Genomic DNA, 25,570 nt, shown 5'->3' on the forward strand with positions numbered 1-25,570 from the left:
ATTTAATTATTCGATTAATGACGATTTTTTTTTTTTTTTTTCAGTTACAGATTCTGATGAAATGGTGGTGGTTTATGTGTTCTGTGACCGAATTGATTAATAATTTAATTTTTTAATGATTATGATTTTTTTTTTTTCATTATTAATCATTTATTTATTTTCTTTCTCATTTGGCCAATATCTCAGGCACCTTTTGAGCTGGGAAGCTAATATTTGGACATGACAGTGACCAAGTGATGTGGCTATCAAGGATATTTTTGATTTATTGATTAATCATTTAATCGATTAATTATTTATTGATTAATTGATTAATTATTTATTGATTAATCAATTAATTATTTAATTTTTTATTAATGACTTAATTAAATTTCTAAAAGATACATCTTCGGATGAAGCACTCGTGGTTTAGTTATGCTATGAGCCAATTGATTAAGAAAATATTTTGTGATAATCTTTTATTGATTTTAATTTTACAATTAATCAATCAATTGGCGTACACCTCTCCCTCCCAATGCAGCCTCTATGTGCTGCACTGCGGTATTGCCGGGCGCCGGAGGCGCCCCGTCAATGCCGCGCTGTAGGATATTTAATTATTTGGCATGGGGGCGGTGTACTTTGAATGTATTTGTACTTGTTTTCATATTCTTCTACTTCTTCCTCTTCAAGGTTTCTTCTTTTTCTGCTTTAACTTTACTTGTACTTCAAGTTTTATTCTTTGGCTTTGGCTTCTTCTTCTACTTTTTCTTCTTCTGCTTTGACTTATTTTTCTTCGATTTTTCTCGTCTCTATTGGGTTTGCTGTATAAGGGGGGCAGGGGTGCTGTAAAAGGCGAGACAGCTGCACAATTGTGTGTTGGTTTTCTTTTTCCCAGTATATTGAGCAATGTGTGCACGTGTCTGTCTGTGTCATTGCAGTTTGACGTGAGTGAGAGCACATGTCAAGAACCACGGACTTATAGCATGATGCGCTGGCACAGTATTGATATGTTTCAATATTGTACAAATAGTGTGTCAAGAAAGAAATGACACACGATTATATCCCAATAATTTTGCTTTTTGATCCATAATTTTAAATGATATCAGCAATATTCTGTTGTGATGATGATAATAGTTTGGTTTATGAAGTTATGTAGTTGCATTATGTTGTTGCATGAAAATCAAAGCAAATTGCTCATTCGTCCCCTTCATATTTCTGGTGAGAGAAAGTGATAATGGGAGGAAATGGAAGGGGGGGGGTGGGGGTAGATAAAATGATGGACAAAAACATGGGGAGGGAAGGGCTGGGAGCTTGGGGCTTGGGGTGAGATGAGGTTACAAGGAGTATCGGCCAACAAAGGTATGGAGGGGGCGGAGGCAAATGGATAAGCAGGTAGACAACTATTCTTTATTCACACAACAAAGTTTAATTACAAGGAGCATCACTTTTGAGGTGTCCCAAGCCATTAGCAGGGCTGACTGTTTCTACATCCTCATGGACTGTGAGCGATGTGATTGTGTAACCATATGTATACATAAGGAGCCAGGGCAGGCCCATTCCCATGGTCTGCATCGAGTTCCTCATGTTACCAGCTTGACCTTGGTGCTACCCTGCTTTTCCTACTGTTGTCCTTCATTTGCTTGGATGCAATTTTCAGCTTTTACTTTTTATCCTGAAGAAGCTTCACAGAATGATGCACATCCTTGGATAATGAAGGATGCTGAAATGTGAATGAACATATTGTCGTTCCTTGACTAGATGCTATTTTATGTAACATATTCTCCTATGGAGTATGGACGGTTTTGAGGGAGTTCATGGGGGTTACGGATATGGTGTGAGAAATGGACAAGGTGAAAGGATTTTGGAGTTTGCTGATGGAGCTGATTTGTTGATTTGTAATACTCAGTTCCAGAAAGAGGATAATAAGCTTGTTACATACACGTCAGGTGGGTCGACGACAACCATTGACTACCTGATGGTGCGTAGGTGAGATGGGGGCACCTCCGGGACACAAAGGTGATCCCGTGGTAGGAGGCTGTTTCACAGCACCACTTGGTTGTCTGTGACATAAGGGTGAAAGGTGCGAGGAGAGCTCGGCGGGTGAAGTACCAACCGAGAATGAAGGTGTGGAGGTTGAAGAGGTGACGGTAAGGGAGGCATTAAAAGAGATGATGTGGTTGAGCTTGAAAGTGGTTGGATGTCAATGAAAGATAGTCTGTTGGGAGCCGTTGGTGAGGTATCTGGATGGACAAAAGGACCACCGAGGCACTCGAAAACATGGTGGTGGGATGATGAAGTTGGAAAGAGGTTTGACGAGAAGAGGAATAAGTGCAAGGAGTGGCAGAAGGCGAAGGGTACGGGGGCAGAAAAAGCAGAGCATGAAAGTTAGAAGGCAGCCAAGAAGGCTGCAAAGAAAGAGGTAGCAAAGGCGCAGGAGGCATGTAGGAAAATGTTCGGAGAACGCTTGGATTCGGAAGAGTCTGTTGTTGAGAGCGGTATTCAGGATTGCAAAGCAGATAGCAAAAGAGAGGTGTGATGTGATGGGGGTGAGTTGCTTGAAGGATGAAGTGGGACAAATCGTTGTGGACCCAGATGGAATTAAAGGAAGATGGAAGAGATATATGGAAATGCTGTTGAATGCAGATAATGAATGGGATGGCAATATAGAGAGTAACCCAGTTTTAGGACCGGCAGAGAAGATAACTGAGAAGGAAGTTGAGGAAGCGATAAAACCAATGAAGAGTAGAAAAGCGGGAGGGCCGATGGGAGTTGTGTGAGATATGTTGAAGGCAGTGGGAAATTGGGGTGTGAAGAGAATGACAGAGATCTGCAATCTCGTGGTGAAAGAAGGCCGCATTCCAGTGGATTGGGAACTGAGTACCCTCGTCCCTCTATACAAGGGGAAAGGTGACCCTCTGGACTGTGGCTCGTATTGAGCGATAAAGTTATTGGAGCATGGAATGAAGGTATTGGAAAGGGTGTTGGAGAGGAGGATAAGGAAGAAAGTGAAGATCGAAGAAATGCAGTTTGGATTTATGCCAGGAAGAGGAATGACAGACGTGCTTTTTATTGTAAGGCAGTTGCAGGAGAAGTACATGGAGAAGAGGAAGAAGTTGTTTCTTGGGTTTGTTGACCTGGAGAAAGCATTCGATAGGGTTCCACGTGAAGTCGTGACATGGGCATTGAGGAAGTTAGGAGTGGAGGAATGGTTAATCAGAGTAATGATGGCAATGTACAAAAGAGCACGCACAGCTGTGAGGACGAAGGACGGGAACAGTGGTGAGTTTGAGGTGAAGGTTGGAGTGCATCAGGAGTCGGTACTAAGTCCACTACTATTTGTAGCTGTGATGGAGGTGCTGGCTCAGAACGTAAAGGAGGGTTTACCGTGGGAGTTGTTGTATGCAGATGATCTGGTGTTGATTGCGGAAAGTATGGATGGACTGAAGGAAAAGATGAACCAGTGGAAGGAATGTATGGAGACAAAAGGTCTGAAGGTGAATATCGGAAAGACGAAGGTGATGGCAAGTGGTAAAGCATGTGGTGAGGTGGAAAGAACTGGGAAGTGGCCATGTGCTGTGTGCAGGAAGGGTGTCGGAGTGAACTCCATTCAATGTACAATGTGTGCTGAGTGGGTTCGTCAAAAATGTAGTGGTCTGAGAGGGTCATTAACCAGTGTGGCAGCTACATTCAAATGTAAGGTGTGCACAGAGGGAGCTGCAGATGGAGGAAATGTTGAGTTGGATCTTGGAGACGGCGTGAAGCTGGAAGGTGTGAAAACATTTTGCTACCTCGGAGACATGCTGAATGGAGAAGGTGGATCAGACTCGGCAACGGTTGCTCGAGTGAGATGTGCATGGAAGAAGTTTGGGGAACTGAGTGGCGTGCTGATGAGGAGGGGAGCGTCGTTGAAGCTGAAGGGAAAGGTGTATGCTGCATGTGTGAGAAGTGTTCTGATTTTTGGGAGCGAGACATGGGTAATGAACGTAGAGCAGCATCGAAGGCTGGAAAGGGTGGAAATGCGAATGGTTCGGTGGATGTGTGGATTATCGTTGAGAGAGAGGAAGATGAATGATGAATTGCGAAAGATGATGGGAATGGAGCCTGTGATTGATGCTGTGAAGAGAAACAGGTTGAGATGGTTTGGTCATGTGTTGAGGAAGGATGAAAGTGACTGGTTGAGAAGAGTGATGGAAATGAACGTGGAAGGGGAAGTAGAGGACGGGGAAGACCGAGAAAGACTTGGCTAAAGATGGTGGAAGAAGAAATGCGGGCAAAGGGGTTAACAAGGGGAGATGCAGAAAATAGGGCAAAATGGAGAAGATTGTCATGGGGACCGCAAGGCTAACCTCCGCTCTAGCAGGGAAAATGGCCTTAAAATGCATGTTGTTGTTGTTGTTGTTGTATTCTCCTTGACCCAAAGTACAAGCAACTCATCAATATCTAAAGAGCATCAAGACAGGGTCTTTACTGCATCTGCCATTTTGTGTTTCTCGGCATTACAGAGGGCCGGGATTGTGATCACATTAGTTTCAGATCTCCTTGCACAGGAACAGCTTTGGCCCGAACAATGCACCAGACTGCTTTTTAAGGACAGTTTAAAATTTTCAAAAAGGAAAGAAATTTTTTTGCACTTAGCTTTATCCAGTGATTTTTCAGTTGTGGTGTAGAATTGTAAAACTGCAGATGCACAAGCAGCTTGAGATTTTGAATTAATGTAAAGTGCTTTATCTTGAACAAGTGATGTGATTATACTTTTGGGTCAAAAGTTGTGTTTGAAGACACCTTAATGAAACATGTTGTACTGGGACACTGGGAGACAATAGCCCGATTCATTTATTTATACTTTTGGTTTGTTTCTTCTTTTTCTTCTTCTTTTGTTTAATGATCTTCACAGCTCACAGAAGCATTGGATGATGATGATGATGACAAAATTGCAGGATCATCTGCACCGGTGAACCAGAACCCATTTGGTCTCCCTGCACAGAGCATGAGCCCAATACCCCAACGCCTGGTGTGTGTTGTTTTTGTTCCTTCAATTTATCTTTATTCAATCAGTAGCTAATGTGAAATTTCCATGCTTTGGTGTTTATTGTATGACGTCATGCAAAAATGCCAGAAGAGATTGCTAGGGGGTATTGAGGTTCAACAAAATCATGAAGGCCTGTTTATGATGTGAGCAGCTTGATATTTGGGGCTTTTGGTGAACCAACAGTCAAAAAACATGCAGTTAAATAAAGAAATAAATGCATATTACTAGTAATAGGTGTCTCCAACCATCCTTGACCAAGTTGTGGAACGTCGAACAAGGCCCTCACTTTTGTTTTCTTCCTCTCTTACACTGGGAAGCCTCTTACCTTTACTCGCTTTTAATTTCATTTCCTCCACAACCGCTTGAGCAATTGACACAAAACTTTCAACATTGGAGCGCCTACACATGGTGAATATTTAAACAAAGTTGCATGATGATTGGATGGAAAATGCGGCCAAAAGTCTGTTTTCTGTAGGTAAGGGTTGCAGAGTGTTTAACATGTCAAGAATAACAGAGCAATCAGAGATTGCAGACCCTCATGTGTTTTTAGTGGTTTTCTAAAGGCTTTTGTGTTAAAACAAATATAGCGGCTGAACCACATGACCGATGACAGCATCATTATTTTTTTTCTCCACCAATCTATCCCTAGATGACGCTCAATAAATTTCATCTCAATCGGATGAAGTTTTGTACTTGTTGAAATATGACGTCATAATGGAGGCACCTATGACATCATCATTAACATATGTTATTCCCCATGGAGAGTTCTTTACAATGAGCCATATCTCAATTTTTTTCTATGCGGCGCTTTCGGAGATTATAGAGGTGCAAAGTTTTCTGGTTTTTCCAAGATGGCGCCCACACCACGTGACCTTTAATGCCATAAGTATCATTAAAAAATTATACAGGAGAAGGTGCACCTATGGTGAAAATTTTCTATCAATCGGACCTACGGTTGCAAAGAAAATCATATTTATTCTCTGCGGACAAACAGATAAACAAATGAAAAATCACTCATAGGGCGACCCTTGGCAAAAGAGAACAAAGTAGAATGGCACCCAGTAGAGCATCCTTTTGACCTCACAAATAATTGGTTGTTGAATTCTGTGACCTGATATGCAAACCCTATTCAGATTTCATGTCAATCGGATGGAAATAGAGGATTTTAGAAATTTGAAAAAAGTGGTTGACCTTAGTCCTATATTGACCTTTTGGCCGAAGTTGATCTCAAAAATAGTTCATGGTTTAATTCAGTTCGCTGATATGAAAATCATATTTTAATTTCAAGTCAATCGGATGAAAATTGAGGATTTTAGAAATTTAAAATTGTTATGGACCTTTGGCCTATGTTGACCTTTTGGCCTATCCTGATCTCAAAAATGGTTGGTTGTTGAATTCTGTGACCTGATATGAAAATCCTATTCAAATGTCGTCAATCGGATGAAAATTGAGTATTTTAGAAATTCGAAAAAAAAGTGGTTGACCTTTGTCCTATGTTGACCTTGTGACCTATGTTAATCTCAATAATTTGAAAAAGTGGTTGACCTTAGGCCTATGTTGACCTTTTGGCCGATGTTGATCTCAAAAATAGTTGGTGATTGAATTCAGTTTGCTGATATGAAACTCCTATTCGAATTTCAAGTCAATCGGATGAAAATTGAGGATTTTAGAAATTCGAAAAAAAGTGGTTGACCTTTGGTCTATGCTGACCTTGTGACTTCAAAAATATATAGGATTTTGTCGGACCATAAACTCCACAAATTGTGACCTGTAGGCAAGTATAAGTGAGCGGACACACAAACAAACACACAAACACACACACAAACTGGAGTGATCAACATACTTATCAATTTTTTGGTTTTTTGCCAAGTAACACACACACACACACACACACACACACACACACACACACACACACACACACACACACACACACACACTGGAGTGATCAACATACTTGGCCAAAAAAATGTTATTTGCCAAGTAACAAATGAAGACCATAGAATTATAACCAGGCTAAGTCACAGTTGTTTTTTTCCCCCGGTTTTCACGTTTTTCAAAATATTTTTCACGTTTTTCTCAAAATGACTAAAATGTGACTTAGCCTGGTTATAATTATATGGTCTTCAAATGGACTCGAATGCAATACCCTCTCCTCTGGCGATGGTAATAAATGGCCTCTGCCTTGCGAAATATTTGTCTCTTTCGAACCATTGGCTGAAATACATGTTCAGTACTTTAGAGGTGGGCTAAAAAGTTGCATAATTGAATACTGATGTAACTTGAAGTCAAGATTTCAGGAAAAGTAAAACCACAAAATAGTCCCAAAATATGCGAAAGCTAAAGTCAGCCTGAGCAGCTTTACTCCTGGTCACAAAGGGTGGTTGAATAGTTGGTGGATATATAGATCTCCTTTTATAATATAGATTTTTATTGCTTTGAGAAGTACTACTTTAATTTTGTGTGCTCCTTCCATTTGAAGACAATAGCGTGTCACGCTCCTGGTCACGAAGGGTCCGTGGTCGAAGACAATAGCATGTCACATTATTTTTTTCGTGCACTGCCGCTCGTGGGTGTTTCTACATTTTATGGCTGTATAATTCGAGAAGGTTTCTGGGTCGTTTACAGACGTACAGTGGTCGTTTACAGACGTCGGGTCGTTTCTGGGTCGTTTACAGACGTACGTTTACAGACGTACAGATGTACAGTGGTAGGGAATCGTAAACATTTATCATTTACAGATGGTGTACAGTTATAAGTGTTGCAGTCATATATATTAGGTATTCCATGATTACGTATGCAGTTGGACCTCTTTATCAGGCACCCTGGTTATAACAAACATTCAGAACGTGTATTAGTCAATGCATATTTACTCTGTACTTACGAGCCCCATTGCTGGAAAAACCTGGAAATAAATATTGCATGTCCTGGCAAGTTTAACGCAACCATTCCTACCAACCCGCACGTGTGTGTTTGTGTATACTGTCAGACCCCACTATTTGCGGTTCCGCTATTTGCGGTTCCGCGTTCCGCGGGTTCCGCGTATTCGCGGGTATAAAATGCGACCTGTTTCTTTATTCACGGAAGAGTGTCCCATTGAATTGGCGTTTTTTTACGGCGTAGGGCAAAGCCGTCTAGAACAGTGTTTGTCCGTATGTATGTATGTATGTATGTATGTCCCCTCAAACGTATATCAATCAGAGCTGCGGATCTGGTCACGTGACAGGGTGATGTGATTACATCCGATGTCATTACGGCAGTACGGCGGCTGACTCTCCACACTCTGGCATTTTGATTCCAATTCGTTCAAGCCGAACATATTGTCGAAACTGTCATGTATCACAATCGCCATGCTCTACCTTTACGTTTTCATTCAGTGTGAAACACAAACAAACCGTGTTCAAACTGTAAAATGACCATCAAATATCGAAAGCATCGGCGTTACGTCTCTTATAACAATACGGTACGCATAGGCCTTAGGCTGGTTAAATTTTTTTCCTGTTTATCATCGCTGCCCGCCCCATAAAAGTCGTCCGCCCCTAAAAATTTTTTTTTTTTTTTTTTGCTCGCGCAGTCAGTAAAATCCGTTCCCGCTCAGTGGAACAGGTTCGAATTTTGTATGTGCTCGCGTACTGGGGAGCCAAGTTGCATGTGCTCGAACTTCGCCGATCTGCAGGAGACCAATGAGGCAAACGTCTTCAATAATGTCTCCGCCAAAGCCAATCTCACATGCAACGATGCGACAGAGAAGCCATACTACACGGCTGGCTATGAAGATGTGTGCTATATCTGTGGCTGTGTTGAGCTGAGTACCACAGATGAGTCATATCCTATATGCAGCACCTGCAGTAAGAGTCGTACTGCCGAGAAGAGGCCTACTCGGAAGTTCAAGAAGTAGTTGGTATTCTGAAGGAGAAGCCAAATATCATAGGCAAACGGGAGAGCCTCACGTGATAATTATTGCTGTGGATTTCTAGTCAAAAATTAAACGGGTGCTGCACTGCATGTGGTAGTAGGTGATGATAGATACATGAATAAACGGCAACCAACACTATACTCAACATGTATGAGTGCTATAATAGCAGTAGCTGCTGTTATATAGATACATCTATGGGTGCTATAATAGCAGTATCTGCTGATATATAGATACATCTATGAGTGCTATAATAGCAGTAGCTGCTGATATATAGATACATCTATGAGTGCTATAATAGCAGTAGCTGCTGATATATAGATACATCTATGAGTGCTATAATAGCAGTAGCTGCTGATATATAGATACATCTATGAGTGCTATAATAGCAGTAGCTGCTGATATATAGATACATCTATGAGTGCTATAATAGCAGTAGCTGCTGATATATGGATACATCTATGAGTGCTATAATAGCAGTAGCTGCTGATATATAGATTCATCTATGAGTGCTATAATAGCAGTAGCTGCTGTTATATAGATACATCTATGAGTGCTATAATAGCAGTAGCTGCTGATAGATAGATAAATCTATGAATGCTATAATAGCAGTAGCTGCTGATAGATAGATGTATAAACGCGAATGTGGAACTCTCGTCAGTAGCTGCTGATAGATAGATACATCTATGAGTGCTATAATAGCAGTAGCTGCTGATAGATAGATACATCTATGAGTGCTATAATAGCAGTAGCTGCTGATAGATAGATGTATAAATGCGAATGTGGAACTCTCGTCAGTAGCTGCTGATAGATAGATACATCTATGAGTGCTATAATAGCAGTAGCTGCTGATAGATGGATACATCTATGAGTGCTATAATAGCAGTAGCTGCTGATAGATAGATGTATAAACGCGAATGTGGAACTCTCGTCAGTAGCTGCTGATAGATAGATACATCTATGAGTGCTATAATAGCAGTAGCTGCTGATAGATAGATACACCTATGAGTGCTATAATAGCAGTAGCTGCTCATAGATAGATACATCTATGAGTGCTATAATAGCAGTAGCTGCTGATAGATAGATGTATAAACGCGAATGTGGAACTCTCGTCAGTAGCTGCTGATAGATAGATACATCTATGAGTGCTATAATAGCAGTAGCTGCTGATAGATAGATACATCTATGAGTGCTATAATAGCAGTAGCTGCTCATAGATAGATACATCGTGCAAGACGCTGTCCATAAGCCGCTGGAACGCCTGGGCTGCATTCTTCAACCCGAAAGGCATTCTTAGGAACTCGAAGAGGCCGAAAGGGGTGATGACGGCCGTCGTCCGGTTGGATGGGGACCTGGTGGTAGCCTCGGATGAGGTCCACCTTAGAAAACACGGTCGTGTTTGCCAACTGGGCGGAAAAGTCCTGAATATGTGGGACCGGGTAGCGGTCGGGGGTGGTGGCATCATTGAGCCGGCGGTAGTCCCCGCACGGCCGCCATCCCCCGCCGGGCTTCGGCACAATGTGCAGAGGAGAAGCCCAAGCGCTGTTGGAGCGCCGTACGATCCCCAGCCGCTCCAGCGTGGCGAACGCCGCTTTCGCCACGGCGAGCTTCGTAGGCTCGAGTCGGCATGCCCGGGCATAGACCGGCTTGCCCGACCGTGGGGATATGGTGCTCCACCCCGTGTTTAACGGCCACCGCTGATAAGGTGGGCCGCGTGAGGGCCGGGAAACTGGCGAGGAGGCGGGTAAAGTCATCCGTTGCCGGAAGCGTGCAAACTAAACTCGCCGGGACGGAACCTTCCAGCAAGCCGCTCGGTGAGCCGCTCAGCGAACAAGCGAGCGAGCTAAAGGTTTCGGCCTGGACGAACCGTCTGCGCTTCACGTCGACCAACAACCCAGTCGCACATAGGAAATCCGCACCGAGCAGTGCCATTGGCACGCTGGCGGTCACGAACGACCATTGAAAGCGCTGCCCTCCAAACCGCAGGGAGAGGCAATGCTTCCCGAATGTGCGGATGGGTGTACCGTTGGCGGCAAGCAAAGCGGGGGCCCGGCCCGCGGTCTGCTTGTCGGACGTGGAGGCAGGGAGGATGCTTACCTGCGCTCCTGTATCGCAAAGGAAACGGCGCCCGGACAAGGTGTCAGTGATGAAAAGGAGGCTGCCGGAATGGCCGACGCTCATGGCCGCAAGTGAGCGCCGGTCGTTTCCCGACCCGTCAAAAGAGCACGGCGGGCGACACGTTTTAGCCTGGCGGCCGAACCTGGCATGGTAGTAGCACCAGGTTTGCGGTGGTAACGGCCGCGGCTGCCGTGCCGGCGGCGGTGGTGGTGGCGGCGGCGGTAGTGGACGGGGCGTAGCAGCGGCCACGAGGGAAGTCGGGAGCGCTGGAGCCTCCGCGCCGGGATCCACTACGGCAGCACCGTACACCGAACGCGTGTCGCAGGCCGCAAAATACTTGTCGGCCTCTACGGCCAGGGCGCGGGGTTCCTTTATTTTGGAACCGGCCAGCGCGAGGCGTACCCGTGCAGGTAGCTGGCGTAGGAAAAGCGCCCGGAATAAGAAATCCGGGGGCTGGTCTCCGAGCAGGGATAGCATGGAATCCATCCGGACGGATGGTCGTGTGTCGCCGAGGGCGGGAAGGTCCAGGAGGCGGTCGGCCCGTTCGATCTCCGTGAGGCCGAATGTGGCGATGAGGAGACGTTTGAGCGCCTCGTACTTGTTGTCGCCCGGCGGGCGCCGAAGGATGGACACGACTCGGGAGGCAGTGCCGGGCCCGAGGGCGGCGACCACGTGGTAGTACCGGGTCTCTTCCGCCGTTATGCCTCGGAGGTGGAATTGAGCTTCGGCTTGCAAAAACCAAATGTCGGCGTGCGCTTCCCAAAACTCGGGGAGTTTGACTGCGACGGCATTGGTAGCCATGGCGCGTTCGGTGGTCAGCAACGGCTGAACCAATCGGGGTCACCAGTGTGGGTGCTGCGCACACACGACTCGATTGCCAGAGAGGTAGGCCACAACGCGTTTGTATAACAAAGAGTCTTTATTCCAAAGCTCGTACTGCAGCACTGGGCGGGCTCGAGCTTAGAGTCCGCATATATGTGCCGAGGCCACGCCTAGTCCCCGGGCGTGGCCGATCGGTCGAAGGGCGGGGCATGTGCCTTCGATCCCCGCCTGGGCGCTCGCGCCACCCACTGGTGCGCGGAATTATTGCCCCTTGTGCCCGCCACACCTCAATCAATATCTAGCGTTTGAAAATTATAATTTATATAACTGTAAACTGTGAAATAAACATGACAATAATGTCCATAAATGAAAAAAAGAAAAAGTGTCTGCATATGAAAATTTATGAAAAAAAACCGTAAACACGTCTGTAAAATAAATAAATAACCTTAATTGATATCTAGCAGCATGTCAGGCTTGCCTATAATCATAATGCTTCTATTTACTATGTACCTATGTATGGAGCACAGTTTGTTTTTGCTTGCACATTGTGGAAGCATACCCCGTGTGTGTGTGTGTGTGTGTGTGTGTGTGTGTGTGTGTGTGTGTGTGTGTGTGTGTGTGTGTGTGTGTGTGTGTGTGTGTGTGTGTGTGTGTGTGTGTGTGTGTGTGTGTGTGTGTTTATATATCAATTTCAAAATGTATAAATTCCAAGCATTGCCAAGCCCACCGTCCTTTCACAATATTCTTTATTCCCCACCATTCCCACAAATGTATTTCAGTGTTTTTTCTTCACCTTTACAGATGTCTGCACTCTTGTGATTCTCTCGCCCTTTCTTCTAGGGACCTGAGGGCTACCCCTTACCTGCTACAACCCCTTTTCCTGCTGCAACCCCTTTTCCTGCTGCAACCCCTTATCCTGCTGCAACCCCTTATCCTGCTGCAACCCCTTATCCTGCTGCAACCCCTTATCCTGCTGCAACCCCTTATCCTGCTGCAACCCCTTATCCTGCTGCAACCCCTTATCCGTCTGCAACCCCTTTTCCTGGTGGTTTTGGAGGTATATTTCCTCCTGCGTTGATGACATCGGGGATGTCTTGTCCATTTCCTGTTGCACCATCTCCACAAGTCTTGCCAGCACTCGTGAGTGATTTATTGTTGTTGTACAAAGGCCCAATTAATCCACATCAATCAAATTGCTTACATCTGACAATTGCAGCAAACTAGAAATCCTGAATCGAAGTTTTAATTTGTGCTTGTATTTTGAGCAGCGTCTAATCACTTTTTAAAGTTCCACTGGAAGCCACTAATTTGTAAGCAGAAGCTTATGATGTGAATATGTGAGCATTTGCTGAGGTGTAATGTCTGGTCCTTCCTTGCTGGCATGTTGTTCATTTGCCTGGATTTGCTATTTATCCCCTTCTGCATTCATCCCTTTCTGCTTGCCCCTCCCAATGACAGTGTCCCCAATCCAGCAAACCTTTGACAATACCCTGCAATAACTCAGTCAAAACGTTTATTTCATTTTAAAAGAGTGATACACTCTAATTTTTGAAATATTTTCCTGCATCATTTCAGCCACTGCCATTCTCGAAGCCTATCCCGAATGGGATTCGACCTGGTTGGCGTTTGTTGATTAACGGAACTGTGAATCCAAACTGCGAACGGTCTGTCCTAACTTTGGCATTTCTATCACGTGTAATGCATTTGACAGAACCTTCAAGCTTGAAATGACAGTTGTGAGAATAAGATGGTGCAACACAGTTCCTTTTGGATTTTTAATCCTGACTGCTTTCTTTCTTGCCTGCATTTGTGAGATTAGTTTTGTCATCAACCTGATTGCAACCTCTGGCAAAGCATTGCACTTCAACCCTCGCTTCGAACACCCCGGGCCCGGGCTAGTTGTTCGAAACTCGTGCGTAAACGGCAGTTGGGGTTGTGAAGAAAGGGATGGTGGAATGCCCTTCCTTCATCTGCAGCGGTTTGAAGTATGATTGTTTACGTTCACAGCTTGCATGCACTTGCTCTGATAAAGTGCTTTTATGTGCTGATTCTCATGGATTTTTAGAATAATAATCCAGACATTGTGTGAATACAAATGGTCATTGGACACACTCTAATTTAAGCAAATAGTTTTTAAGACTAATTTGCTAATTATTAAAAACAAACAACAGGCATTTTAAGGCCATTTTCCCTGCTAGAGTGGGGGTTAGCCTTGCGGTCCCCATGACAATCTTCTCCATTTTGCCCTATTTTCTGCATCTCTCCTTGTTAACCCCCTTGCCCGCATTTCTTCTTCCACCATCTTTAGCAACGTCTTTCCCGGTCTTCCCCATCCTCTACTTCCTTCCACATTCATTTCCATCACTTTTCTTCACCAGTCACTTTCATCCTTCCTCAATACATGACCAAACCATCTCAACCTGTTTCTCTTCACAGCATCCATCACAGGCTCTATTCCCATCATCTTTCGCAATTCATTTGTCTTCCTCTCTCTCAACGATACTCCACACATCCACCGAACCATTCGCATTTCCACCCTTTCCAGCCTTCGTTGCTGCTCTACGTTCATTACCCATGTCTCGCTCCCATAAATCATAACACTTCTCACACATGCAGCATACACCTTTCCCTTCAGCTTCAACGACACTCCCCTCCTCGTCAGCACGCCACTCAGTTCCCGAAACTTTTTCCATGCACATCTCACTCAAGCAACCGTTGCCGAGTCTGATCCACCTTCTCCATTCAGCATGTCTCCTCGGTAGCAAAATGTTTTCACACCTTCCAGCTTCACGCCATCTCCAAGATCCAACTCAACATTTCCTCCATTTGCAGCTCCCTCTGTACACACCTTACACTTGAATGTAGCTGCCACACTGGTTAATGACCCTCCCAGACCACTACATTTTTGATGAACCCAGTCAGCGCACATTGTACATTGAATGGAGTTCACTCTGATACCCTTCCTGCACACAGCACACGGCCACTTCCCAGTTCTTTCCACCTCACCACATGCATGCTTTACCACTTGCCATCACCTTCGTCTTTCCGATATTCACCTTCAGACCTTTTCTCTCCATACATTCCTTCCACTTGTTCATCTTCTCCTTCAGTCCATCCATACTTTCTGCAATCAACACCGGATCATCTGCATACAACAACTCCCAGGGTAAACCCTCCTTTACGTTCCGAGACAGCACCTCCATCACAGCTACAAATAGTAGAGGACTTAGCACCGACCCTTGATGCACTCCCACCTTCACCTCAAACTCACCACTGTTCCCGTCCTTCGTCCTTACAGCTGTACGCTCTCTCTCGTACATTTCCATCACTACTCTGATCAACCATTTCTCCAGTCCTAACTTCCTCAATGCCCATGTCGCTACTTCGCGTGGAACCCTATCGAATGCTTTCTCCAGATCAACAAACCCAAGAAACAACCTCTTCCTCTTCTCCGTGTACTTCTCCTGCAACTGCCTTCCAATAAAAGGCGCATCTGTCATTCCTCTTCCTGGCATAAATCCAAACTGCATTTCGTGGATCTTCACTTTCTTCCTCATCCTCCTCTCCAGCACCCTTTCCAATACCTTCATTCCATGCTCCAATAACTTTATCGCTCGATACGAGCCACAGTCCAGAGGGTCACCTTTCCCCTTGTATAGAGGGACGAGGGTACTCAGTTCCCAAGCCACTGGAATGCGGCCTTCTTTCACCGCCAGATTACAGAGCTCTGTCATTCTCTTCACACCCCAATTTCCCGCTGCCTTCAACATATCTCCCACAACTCCCGTCGGCCCTCCCGCGTTTCTACTCTTCATTGCTTTTATCGCTTCCTCAACTTCCTTCTCAGTTTTCTTCTCTGTCAGTCCTAAACCTGGATTACTCTCGATGTTGCCGTCCCATTCATTCTCTGCATTCAACAGCATTTCCATCTATATATCTCTTCCATCTCCCTTTAATTCCATCTGCGTCCACAACGATTTGTCCCACTTCATCCTTCAAGCAACTCACCCCCATCACATCGCACCTCTCTTTCGCTATCTGCTTTGCAATCCTGAATACCGCTCTCTGACCCTCTTCCGAATCCAAGCGTTCTCCGAACATTTTCCTGCATGCCTCCTGTGCCTTTGCTACCTCTTTCTTTGCAGCCTTCTTGGCTGCCTTATAACTTTCATGCTCTGCCTTTTCTGCCCCAGTACCCTTCGCCTTCTGCCACTCCTTGAACTTCTTCCTCTTCTCGTCAATCCTCTTTCCAACTTCATCATCCCACCACCATGTGTCCGAGTGCCTCGGTGGTCCTTTTGTCCATCCACATACCTCACCAATGGCTCCCTACAGACTATCTTTCGTGGACATCCAACCACTTTCAAGCTCAACCACATCATCCTCTACCATACTCAGCCTCTCTTTTAATTCCTCCCTCATTGTCATCTCTTTCAACCTCCACACCTTCATTCTCGGTTGGTACTTCACGCGCCGAGCTCTCCTTGCACCTTTCACCCTCATGTCGCAGACAACCAAGTGGTGCTGTGAAACAGCCTCCTCCACCGGGATCACCTTTGTGTCCCGGAGGTGCCTCCTATCTCGCCTATGCACCATCAGGTAGTCGACGGTTGTCGTCGACCCAACTGACGTGTATGTAATAAGCTTATTATCCTCTTTCTGGAACTGAGTATTACAAATCAACAAATCAGCTCCATCAGCAAACTCCAAAATCCTTTCACCTTCTCCATTTCTCACATCATATCCATAACCCCCATTAACTCCCTCAAAACCGTCCATACTCCTTCACACATGTCCATTTAGGTCTCCTCCTACCACAACAACTTCATCATCTTTCACGTTTTCCATCAGCTTCTCTATTGCACACCAGAACTTGTCCTTCTCTTCATCTCTCCGACCAACCTGCGGAGCGTATCCCGAGATGACGTTCACCAAGAGCTTTCCAATCATCATTCTCACCATCACCAACCTTTCACTCACTCTAGTCACACTCACCACATTGTCGACAAACTCCTCAGAAAACAGGACACCAACATCATGCACGCCTTCCGGGCTCCCTTGCCACACAAACTTGTATATTTCTGTCCCTGCCTACCCTTCACCATTCTCACGCCACTCCCCTTCCATCTCGTCTCCTGCACACAACATATGTCCATTCTTCTTCTGACCAATACTTCCACCTCTTCTCCTGATCTCCCTGTCATTGTCCCTACATTCCACGTCCCAAACCTCAGAAACCGATCTCCACGTCGGGCATCAGACGTGTCGTCATCATTATTGGAGTGATTTCCACCCTTGCTTCGATCGGGTTCCCCACCTTGAGTTTTGACGAGAGGGAGTGAGGTCCCCCACGGGCTACTTCGGGCTGTACCCTGCCCATATGTGGTTGTATTTGTCATGGTTCTCTTTTTGAGGCAATGTTTTTATGGTCGGATGCCCTTCCTGACGCCAACCCTTTTAGTTGCCTCTTACGACTAAGACTCTTACGACTAAACCATGGTACACACTGGGCAAATTATTATTTTTAAAAACAACCTTCTTGCGGCCTTCTTTCCTTCTAACCTTCTAACCTAATACATAAACAACCTTCTAACCTAATACATAAAACGGTAAACCTTTAAAAAATTTTTTTTTTTTTTTTTACCTCCTCCACCACAGATGGATGGAGGTTATGTTTTCACCCCTGTCTGTCTATCTGTCTGTTTGTCTGTCTGTTTGTCCGTTTGTGAACAAAATGTCTCCAAAAAAAAATTGTGGACGTATTCAGACTAAATTTAGCAAAGATGTAGCGTATGTGACACCGACAAAATGATTCGATTTTGGTGAAGATCCGGATTTGGATCCAGCTACTAGAATTTAAAAAGTGATTCTTCACCATTGGGAGATAGGGCCAAAAACGATGCTTAGCAGGATATCTCAAAAAGTTGTGGACGGATTTGGACGAAACTTGGTGGACCGGTTGTGTGTGTGACGAGGAAGAATCAATTTAATTTTGGTGAAGATCCGGATCCGGATCCAGCTCGTAGAATTTTTAAAGTGATTCCTCACCATTGAGTGATATGGCCAACCAGGTAGAGGTATGCTCTCTACTGAGTGCCGTTCTAGTTATTTATTCATTCATTTCATTTTTGCAATGTATTGATAAAAAATATATCTGAAGGTGTATTTGTGAGTTTACTGGATTTGCATTAATTGGAAACATAAGCAAACTGTATTTTGTCTAATATTATTCCACATCAAATATGTGATGTCATATTGCTTGTCATATATATAGAAACATGCAAAATAACAAAAACCCATATTATTGGGTATAACCATCTAGTGTTCGAGGTTTGATGTGGGCATTGATTTTCTCTCTGTGTCTCCTCCCTTGTCTCTCTCTCTCTCTCTCTCTCTGTACTGTCCTCGCTCTCTCTACTGCCTCCTCTCTGTTTGTACTGCCCTCGCTCTCTACTGCCCTCTCTCTCTCTCCTGCCCTCTCTCTCTCTCTCTCTCTCTCTCTCTCTCTCTCTCTCTCTCTCTCCCTCTCCCCCTCTCTGTACTGCCCCTCACTCTCTCTACTGCCCCTTCTCTCTCTGTGCTGCCTTCTCTCTCTCTCTCTCTGTACTGCCCCCTCTCTTTCTACTGCCCCCTCTCTTTCTACTGCCCCCTCTCTTTTTACTGCCCCTCTCTTTCTACTGCCCCTATCTCTCTTTCTGCTGCCCCTATCTCTCTTTCTACGGCCCCTATCTCTCTCTGTACTGCCCTCGCTCTCTCTTCTGCCCCCTCTCTTTCTACTGCTCTCTCTCTCTCTCGACTGCTCTCCCTTCCCTGTTTACTTCCCTCTCTCTACCTCCATGCCTTTCTCTCACTTTCTACTACCCTCACTGTCTACTGCTCTGTCGCTCTGTCGCTCTGTCGCTCTGTCTGTCTCTCTCTGCATGTTCTTTCTTGGTCTCTCTCGCTGTTTCTGTTTTTTTTTTCGCTTTCTCTCTGCAGATCCTCTTCCTGTGCACAGACACAGAGTTCAAGATCGCTGTGAATGGATTGCACTTTGTGGTTTACAAACACCGTGTGCCTCCTCAGTTAATCAACCATTTTGAGATAGATGAAAATATAACTTTGCATCATGTGCATATGGAGTGATTGGTGAGTGTTACATGATCGAAAATCCCTTGATTAGCAATTATCGATCGTAGGACTCCTGAAATGTAAAATTAACAGTGTGTGAAGACAAAGTTCGATTAAAAAAAAAATCTATAGTAAACTAGTTGAGTACCCACCCATTGGGTGGGTAGAGTTTGCGCATTACTTGCTGAAAAGAGTAGTCTGTATATTGCAAGAAGACTTTAGATGTTTGTTTGTCTAACGAGTCTAGAGGGTCTTAAGGTCTACATGTCCAAGGGGTCTCAAGGGTGTAAATGGCTAAATGATTGATGAGGTCGAAAGGCTCTATAAGGGCTCCAAAGGTCGAAGGTGTAGGTTGCCATAGTAGTTGGGGGGTGTAAATTGTCTAAGGGGCTAAAAGGTCTAAAGGGTGAAGGGGTCTAAAGTGTCTTAAAGGGGTCTAAGGGATATGTTGCAATCGTAGTTAGGGGTCTAAGGATCTAAAGGAGTGTAAGAATTTCAAAGAGTCTATATTCTATAGGATTTAAAGGGTCTAAGGTGTATTAAGATGTCGAAGGGTTTGAAATAGTCTAATGGATCTAAAGTCTAAACAGTCTAAAGGGTGGAATGGTCTTTGGGGGTCTTGAGGGTCTAAAAAAAGGGTGGGTCGACCGAGACTTCACTCATGGCTTCACTGTGTTTTTCCTTTTTATTACAATAGATGTATTTTTATGCAGTAATGGGAGTTTGTGAATGAGTCCAAACAATTTTTATTGGGAGCCCACTATTTGTATGATGAGGGATATTCATGGTCCCTCTTTGAAATGCAATTTTTTAAATTTCTGCTGTCTTCCCACCCTCTCCTCCCCCCCCCCCCCCCTTTCCCTCCTTCTCCCCCACCAATTTCCCACCCATCATGCCTGTCCACAACACATTTTTCCACTTCTCACATCTACTTAAGCCATAAACTACATTATCAACAAAGCTCAAATCTCATTCATCACCATGCATTCAACATGGTCTCTACAGACCATTAATATTGCACAACCTAACAAGCCAAATGAATTGCTAATGGCATCCCAAGCTCAGGAAAAAGAACTAGAATGGCACTCGGAAGAGCACATACCTCCACCAGGTGAACAGTTTACGTTTTGTATTTTGGAGAAGATTGTCATGGGGACCGCAAGGCTAACCCCCGCTCTAGCAGGGAAAATGGCCTTAAAATGCATGTTGTTGTTGTTGTTGTTGTTGTTGTTGTTGTTGTTGTTGTTGTATTCCACTGATAGGCCGGATCTAGATCCGGACCTGAACCAATATCTAATCGGCTTGTTCTTGTCGTCGAACCCAACTCATGCACCCAGTTTTGTCATAAATCGTCCACAGCCTTTTGAAATATCATGCCATATATCGTTTTGGGCCCGTCTCTCAAAGTGAGGAATCACTTAATTAAAAAATTTAAAAATTCTCGTATCTCGATCCAGATTCGGATCTTCACCAAAATCGAATCGATTCGTCCTTGTCACACACCCAACCTGTCCACCTCCACCAAGTTTCGTCTGAATCTGTCCATACCCTTTGGAAATACCGTGCTTACAGACAGACAAAGAAACAGACAGAGACAGGGCTGAAAACATAACCTCGGTCCACCTTAGGATGTGGAGGTAAAAAAAATCGCCTGCAGAAGCACCTTTCTGTGAACAACTTTCTATCTCATCTCATCTCGCTTTCACTTTGATTTCGCTCTGTAATGGCGACGAACAAACACACCTTTATCTGTACGTTCATTCTCGTAGGTAGAATTTAAAATCTTTCCATGAGTGCACACGGTGAATTATTCCTTCGCGAAAGATCCTGATTCTCACTGAAAACGGGTGACTGTTATCACGTGATCACAATGTTTTGGTTCTAAGTCACCCTGGCATCTACAAAATACCTGCGTTGTTGGCATATACGTGGAGATATTTTACATTCATTTTCCAAAAAAACTTTCAGTTACTTTTAAAATTGTACCAAGTCATTTTGTACATCTATCTATAATTCCAGTAATCTCTGTCTGTCTGTACGTTTGTCTGTGACCGCTGTTTCTCGACAACCACGGGTCCGATATACTTTTAACTTGCCAGGTATATTGCTGGGGACCCGAGGATGTGCCTTTTCAAGGTTTCATATTAATCGGACAATTACTTACCGAGCTATGTCCAAAAAACGATTCAACCAATCAGAGAGCAGCGAACGATCGCGTGTGCCGAACGTGGCGGGCACACTCTGCCTCGGATGGCACATTTGAGAGCGTATTCATTTATTTCACGTTTGCAAACTATGTTGGCGTTAAACTATGTTTTACAACTAATAAAAACGAATTTGCGATTCATTCGCTTTCCTGCGCGTTTGTGCACGCGATGGCGATTTCTTTACCAAACTCCGGAAGCCGTTCGCTTTGGACCAAACCATTGCATGTAAATAGAGGGGGGGGATTGTCACCACTCGCAAGCCGTTCGCTTTGGACCAAACCATTTCATGTAAATAGAGGGGGGGGGATATAATTTTAGATATAGATATAGTACGGGCATGCCCTAGTTGTACAAATTCTAAGTACCAGCATTCAGTCATCGATGTAGAATTGCTTGCCCTTCGTATATGAAGAAGACCGTTCAGCTGAAACATGCAAACCACCTGCCAATTCGTTTGAGTGGAGAACCTTCTGCCCAGACAGCAACCACACTGTGTGATAGCAAGTGGTGTAACTTGGTATCAAGGAGCGTCCAAGAACACCAGGCCACTTATTACCTACAATACAGGCAGGAATTTGCAATTTGTTCAGGGTGCTGGAGATAACTTGCCTTCTCTTTCCAAAGGACACCGTGGGATCTTTAATGTCCACCGACTAATACTACCTGATGAGACGCCGAGCTTAACATCCATCTGACGGATGGCGCTCACATTGATGAATCTGCCTGCCTGCATAACGCCAAATTGATAACGCCATGCTCCTTGTTGTACTCGGTCTCTGAAACCGGAACTTTCATCCTTAATGGATCTCGATTCTGAAACATTATTGAGCATGAACATCACCATGAAGTCAGCAACTTTCTCTCCTCATTGTGAAACCGCATCGCCACACCTCACAGTTCTCAACCATCTCCTTCAAACACATCCGCATGCTAACAGTGTTTATCTTATTCCTTCAAAGGGTGTTTAAGGTTACTCATGGTGTTAAAAGGACATTTACATTCCTGTAATTTCACATTTTAATTTTTTTTTGCAATTAACAATCCCATGTTTGCAAATGGTGTTGGAACATGGAACATGTTATCACACGTAAATAAATGAATATGCTACAGGCCATTTTGGGCCAACCGTGCCAATTGTTGTATGGGTGCCATAATCTTGTACTTTTTATTCAGTAGGGATAACACAGTGGTTAATAATGAGATCATCTGCTTGTTCCAACCTGCGTTCTCCTAAAATCAGTACAAGGAAACATGGGCAAGCACAAAGCCATATGCATTTTGAAGCTTGTGTTGTATCTCCCTCCAGCATACCCTTCAACATTCCATGCAGCTTATTGATGACTCAAAAAAAAAAGCGACATCAAAGAGAGGAGGTGATCAACATCGTTAACGCACATGCTTGTTATGCACAATGATTTTTCTTTTTTTTCCCGTATACAAGATCGAGGCTCGTGTAAGAGCTCGTGTAAGACTTGTCCAGGAAGCGCTAACACCGCACATCCTGACTTATCGATGAAACTTAAACGCTTCTTTTTTCATGTCTGACGTCACATAAAGACGTTCTCCCATCCTGCCTATAAGCTAAATGGGAGAAACCATCTCTTTTCACACATTGGCTGAAAACATCAAAGCCAGGCCTCTGGTTGCCAATGAACAGACCGTATGTATATACAGAGCATAACTTTTGGACATATGGATGCAGTCCACATGAATGGTTGACATTGGAATAAGAGAACAATTATAAACTGTCTTTGTGGAAAAATATATTGTTGGTGCAACAGATATTTGATAACCAGTGTCATTACAGGGGCCATCCTAGGCTACTCTCCAGCTACTGAGGTTTATTCTGCCCCAAAATTATTAGTATTATTCCTGAAGTATGACATATTATCGTGTGATTCCCTCCCAGTTAACACCAGGAGAGTCACGGATGGCCAATAGCAAGCTTTAACTTGGAGGTGATGCCCAAATGCGGATTTTATGTATGCGGGGGAAGAAAGGGGAGGAAGCTGAAGTGCTTACCTGAGTGATCCTGCTGGGCAGTCTTCAACCTGCTGAAAATAAACTCAAAACAAAAACCGGGTTTATAAATGTACAGAAAATAATGAAAGGATTTATTAAAAGAAATGCCGATAACAAGAAAACGCGGCGGTAAAGCAAAATTCCGATGCGATCCTTCACACCAGACTTATAACACGGACAAATGGGGAATAAAAGAACTGGAAAATAATAACGTGTGGTTTATCGTGCACTTAGCTCTGATCAGCTCGGGGGGTCTCGCCAGGAATTGCCAAGGCTCCGGAGGTCCGGCCGGCGTTGCGCGCGAAGCGCACACGTTGGTGGGAACTAGGCCTCGTTGCACCCTTTCACACTGCAGCGCTCGTACTAGACCTCATCACGCTGTAGCGGCAAGCCGCGAGTCGTTTCCGCCTGCAAAACTCTGCACGTCTCCTGGTGTTGTCTCTGAACACCGCCAGTCCAAGCATAAATGCGTGAAGGAGAAGAACAAGGGTACCAGAGGAGGGCAAGAACAGGGCAAGATCGGAGGGTCAGAGAGGGTCAGAACGCATGAGGGCAAGAGCAAGAAAGCAAGGGGGAGGAAATGTCGGTCCTCGATTTCTTTTAACGTTGGGTCATGATGTCATCAGCGCTTCTCCACCAATAAGCGGGGTTGACTCGGCCTGTCATCCTTCCGAGGTCGGCAAATTGAGTACCAGGTCACTGGTAATTCCCTGTGTGTCGCAAGAGGTGACCAACAGGGTTGGCGGCAGGAAGGGCATCCGGCCATAAAACATTGCTTCAAAAAGGGGGCCAGGGGAAAAATCTGCGGGGAAAAATTGTCCCCCGCTGATGGGGGGGGGGGGGGGGGAAATCACACGATTTTCCTCTGGGGGAAAAATTGTCCCCCAGAGGAATTGTTTTTTCCTCTGCAGGGAAAAATGGCCTCCAAAGGTGGTTCTTTTGTTTTTGTCCCCCGTCGCACAGCGTAGCGAAAGGGGGACTATGGCTTTCCCCTCAGTCCGTATGTCCGTCCGTCCGTCCATCCGTGCGTGTTTGCGTGCGAAAGCGAAGGACTGCATTCAAATTTGGTGTGTGGGTGCAACCCACGTCAAAATCCAAGATGGCTGCCGCCATGTATGTCTGATGCCATGTATGTCTGAACCTTGTGAGATGAATATCTTGAAAAATAAGCGAAGTACCAACTTCTAATTTGGTGTGTGGGTGTATCTCGGCATAAGGAAGAACGCTATTGAAAATTGGGTCGCCACGTCAAAATCCAAGATGGCCGCCACCATGTATGTCTGAACCTTGTGAGATGAATATCTTGAAAAATAAGTGAAGTACCAACGTCTAATTTGGTGTGTGGGTGTATCTCGGCATAAGGAAGAACGCTATTGAAAATTGGGTCGCCACGTCAAAATCCAAGATGGCCGCCGCCATGTATGTCTGAACCTTGTGAGATGAATATCTTGAAAAATAAGCGAAGTACCAACTTCTAATCTGGTGTTTGGGTGTATCTCGGCATAAGGAAGAACGCTATTGAAAATTGGGTCGCCACGTCAACATCCAAGATGGCCGCCACCATATATATGTCTGAACCTTGTGAGCGAAATATCTTGAAAAATAAGCGAAGTACCAACTTCTAATCTGGTGTGTGGGTGTATCTAGGCACACGCAAGAAGGCTGTTTAAAATTGGGTCGCCACGTCAAAATCCAAGATGGCCGCCGCCATGTATGTCTGAACCTTGTGAGATGAATATGTTGAAAAATAAGCGAAGTACCAACTTCTAATTTGGTGTGTGGGTGTATTTCGGCATAAGGAAGAACGCTATTCTAAATTGGGTCGCCACGTCAAAATCCAAGATGGCCGCCACTATATATATGTCTGAACTTTGTGAGTGAAATATCTTGAAAAATAAGCAAAGTACCAACTTCTAATCTGGTGTTTGGGTGTATCTAGGCACAAGGAAGAAAGCTATTGAAAATTGGGTCGCCACGTCAAAATCCAAGATGGCCGCCTCCATGTATGTCTGAACCTTGTGAGCGAAATATCATATCATAGCATGTTTTCTGCGTCTTCCACTTTGTCAACTCACATAACTTCACCGATGGCGGACCTAGGCGTAACGCTTGTTCTTCTTGCTCCACCCTGGCCAATCACGAGTCCCTTCTTACCCCGGCCTTCCTGTTGGTCAACTCCCGCCCAATAGCGAGTTGCCTCTTGCTCTACCCTGGCTAATCATGGCTCCTTGGGGCATGTCTTCGGCCTGCCTGTCTTCCGTGGCGATGTAGCTGGTGCGCGTCCCAAATGGCTGTGCTCAGAACTGGCTTCCGGTTCGTTTTATTATTTAGTGCAATTAATGGCCATTTCCTCACTGGTGTCAAAAGAGCTAA

The 25,570-nt window shown here is 44.7% G+C and overlaps 1 protein-coding gene across 1 annotated transcript in view; it reads left to right on the forward strand.

Moving 5' to 3' along the window:
• LOC137436653 (galectin-9) overlaps window positions 1–22,309 on the forward strand; it is a 34,375-nt gene extending 12,066 nt beyond the window's left edge. The window contains exons 2-6 of the mRNA XM_068130636.2: window positions 4,871–4,987; window positions 12,699–12,998; window positions 13,434–13,522; window positions 13,678–13,843; window positions 18,837–22,309. Of these exons, the coding sequence (XP_067986737.2) occupies window positions 4,871–4,987; window positions 12,699–12,998; window positions 13,434–13,522; window positions 13,678–13,843; window positions 18,837–18,983 (819 nt within the window). The 3' untranslated portion in view covers window positions 18,984–22,309. The remainder of the gene's footprint in view (window positions 1–4,870; window positions 4,988–12,698; window positions 12,999–13,433; window positions 13,523–13,677; window positions 13,844–18,836) is intronic.
• Window positions 22,310–25,570: the final 3,261 nt, after the last annotated feature.

The sequence above is a fragment of the Myxine glutinosa genome, chromosome 11, assembly GCF_964187855.1.
Source record: "Myxine glutinosa chromosome 11, kmMyxGlut1.1, whole genome shotgun sequence".
Taxonomy (NCBI): Eukaryota; Metazoa; Chordata; class Myxini; order Myxiniformes; family Myxinidae; genus Myxine; species Myxine glutinosa.